The sequence below is a fragment of the Silene latifolia genome, chromosome 7 (genome assembly GCF_048544455.1).
Source record: "Silene latifolia isolate original U9 population chromosome 7, ASM4854445v1, whole genome shotgun sequence".
Lineage (NCBI taxonomy): Eukaryota > Viridiplantae > Streptophyta > Magnoliopsida > Caryophyllales > Caryophyllaceae > Silene > Silene latifolia.
The window spans coordinates 122942967-122946433 of NC_133532.1; the positions used below are offsets into that span (position 1 = coordinate 122942967).

At 34.8% G+C, this 3467-nt stretch overlaps 1 protein-coding gene across 1 annotated transcript; it reads left to right on the forward strand.

Moving 5' to 3' along the window:
- Positions 1-360, forward strand: LOC141590684 (secreted RxLR effector protein 161-like). Its single transcript, XM_074411253.1, has one exon. It carries the CDS (start codon positions 1-3, stop codon positions 358-360), a length of 360 nt encoding a protein of 119 aa, XP_074267354.1.
- Positions 361-3467: the final 3107 nt, after the last annotated feature.

The following is a 3467-nucleotide window of genomic DNA, read 5'->3' on the forward strand; positions in this document are numbered from 1 at the left end:
ATGATGGAGTCAAAAAGGACCTTTACCACTTATAGAGGTATAGTTGGATGTTTGCTTTATCTAACAGCTTCAAGACTTGATCTAATGTTCTCAGTAAGTCTTTTATCAAGGTTTATGCAAAACCCGAGTCAACTTCACTACACCGCCGCGAAGAGAGTTTTAAGGTACATTCGAGGAAGTACACATTTGGGTCTTTGGTACAAACCAACTCAAAACTCTGAATTTGTCGGGTATACTGATAGTGATTGGGGTGGTTCTATTGATGACATGAGAAGTACATCCGGATATGCATATACTCTAGGAAGTGGAATATTTTCATGGCAATCACAAAAGCAAGATAATGTTGCTCGTCTACCATGACAAACAAGAATACATAGCAAAGATGTGCAACTCAAATCAAGCGATCTGGTTGCGGAAAGTTCTCAAAGATATGGGAAAGGAGCAATTTACTCCAACCAAGTTACTTTGTGATAACCAATAAGCTATTGCCATTTCAAAGAATCCAGTGTGCCATAAGAGGACCAAGCACTTCAAGATTAAGTACCATTTTGTGAGAGACACACAAAGAGAAGGTGAAATCAACCTCGAGTATTGTCCTACACAAGATCAACTTGCTGATATTTTCGCTAAGGCATTACCTAAGCAAAAGTTTGAAGAACTAAGGAATCGGCTAGAAATGTCAGAATTAATTGTCAAAGAGGAGTGTTGAAATATGACAATTAATCTAGTAAAGTTACAAAGTAACTCATTACATTACTACTCCTTGGAAGTTTTGTGTGATGTTCAATGTGATTAGAGTTACTACTCCTATAAGTTTAATGTAGAGGGACTGAAGGAGTTTAGGCTTGTTCCTTAAATGTTTAAGGGAAGTTGCAAGTCCTTCTTCTACTATAAATAGTTCATGTGTTAGCTTGATTTAAAACACAACAATAAAATACAAATTATCTTATACGAGTATATTTTTTCTCTCATTGTTTGATTATATTTGCCCCTAAAAACCATCAGTTTTTAAGACGGTGATTGGTGATAGTCTGATAGACCTTTGAGCCAAGCTAACTTTCAGTGACCTATTTGTCGCTTTGCTTTTGCTTTGGTCCGGATAGACGCCGCATAATATATTTTCGAGGTGTTATCTGATAAAATTGTCATTTTAGGAGTAATTAGGGAGTTAATAGGCTTGTTAGAAAAACAATTCTTGTTAAGGGCTTGAGGCCGTCTATTTTAAGTATTTCAATACGACTTGGTATGATTGATTCTTTCGCTTTTAGTACTATCATTCGTATCCTTGAAAACCTGCAATGCTACTGGTAACCATCTCCTTCAGAAAACATGGGAGGCATAGCATCTCCATATTTGTTCATATATGACGTTGAAATTGATGTCGAGTTGATGAAGGATGAGAGGTTTGTGAAGGTGAAAATGGCGGTTGAAGGATTGATTTTGGGAGGCATAGCCGCATAGCATCTCCATATTTTTTTCGATCACAAAATATTAATATTAATGAAATAAACTGTGTATGTGTTTACATTAAACTTGCATTGTACAATACAGTCAAATACTTCACATAATTCTTTTTTTTTTTTTTTTTTTTTTTGACAAGTTGAAGAACTCACAATCGAGCCCGATTGGCTAAACATAACAACATTTTCATAGTGAAGTAAAAACTGGAAATCGAAACTGACAAATAAACTACTCCCTCGGTCGAACAATAGTTTACGCTTTTTTTTTTGGTGTTTCAATCGATAGTTTATACTTTTCTTTGTTGGTAAGTTTTACTCTCTACTCTATTTTTTGTATATAAAGTATACGTAAACATTTCACTGACATGTTTCAAGAAAATACTTATTGATTAAGACCAACATAATTTGACCAAAATGTCAAATAGAAATAATGCATACGGGATGAGTCGAAAGAGGAAATATACTCCGCTCGTCTTAATCATTTGTTTAACTGTATTATTCATTGTAAACAAATAACCGAGACGGACGGTATATTACAAGAATTCACTGTAAACGGGGTAAACAATACAGAAACCCCCCCGGGCCAACCTGGCAAGCAAGTCCTTGATCTGCACAACAAGGATCCGGATAATCTTCTTGAGGGTAAGCATCATCACAGTGCATGTAAAACTCACGACATGCTTCCTGAGCTTCGACACCAAACATCTGGTGTTTTACTGAAATTATTAGCATATATATTCGTTAATACTCCGTAGTAAGTAACCGGTGACTTTAACTTACCTCTTTCATTTAAAAGAATGAGATAGATTGGTCATATTCCAAATGACCAATCTAGTTTTCTTATAAAAAAAACTCCTTAGTAAAATATAAAACTTAAAAAAGTTCGTTATTTCCGTACAATAAATGTTCTACAACGTGCAACAATCTCGTCTCGTGCAAAATATTGACCTCGCAAATGGGTCATTCGGGTTGGATCACATCGGGTCGGGTCATTTCGTGTCAATCTGGGTCGTTTGGGTCATGATTTTGCCTTTATTAGGTCATTTTGGGTCAATTAGGTCGTTTTAGGTCACTTAACCCGGGTCACTTTGGTTAAGGTCGGGTTACTTCGGGTCACTTTCGAGTCATATTCAGGTCTCGGGTCAACCTTATCTGGTCGGGTCAGCTTTGTCAGGTCTAATATAGCTCATTGATGAGTTAAGACTGGCATATCGCCATCTTAACGAGATTATGGCCATGTTTGGCAAACAGTAAAAGCAGATTCATGATAGCGGATAAGTTAGCAGAATACGGTTAGCAGATTTCAATAACAGGTTTGACTATCAAACAAATCAACAAAATTAGAAAAAGATGTTTGGTAAATAGCAAATTTTAAGATAATTAAAATAATTTCATGAATAAAGTGAATATGCTAATGCAATATGTTATTAGGAGCATATTCAAAAACAGTAGATTCTGACAAATATGCTCTCAGAATACGCCGTTTATCACACACATAAAAATAGTAGATTACTTGATCAAACTACTAATTAGGTCAAAATTTACTAATTTCACTCAATATGTTGTTTATCAAACATAAACTATATATGTGACTTGTTTGGATATGATAAATATTTTATTAGATATATGGTAGCCATTTTTACTTTTGTCTAGTTTAGCATATTTGACTTGTTTTAAACATAAGACAAATACCTCTCTTCTAATCAAGATATTGTGTATGCAAAATCGAAATGATTACCCTAAGACAAATAATTGGAGGAAAATTGAGTAAATGAAGGATAAATAACCTGAGGCAGTGACAACTAGAAATGCAAGAACAAACAATATTACTCGTGTGCCCTTCATGACAAAATGTGGAAAGGAGAGAATAGAGATGCGTATTATGTTCCCCTAATGCTCATATATATACACTTGAAAATGAGTAACAACAAATTAAGGTTTTTTTTAAATCAGCAAGTCTTACTATAGACGGATATATTCGTCTATAGCAAGAGACGGGTCAAATAC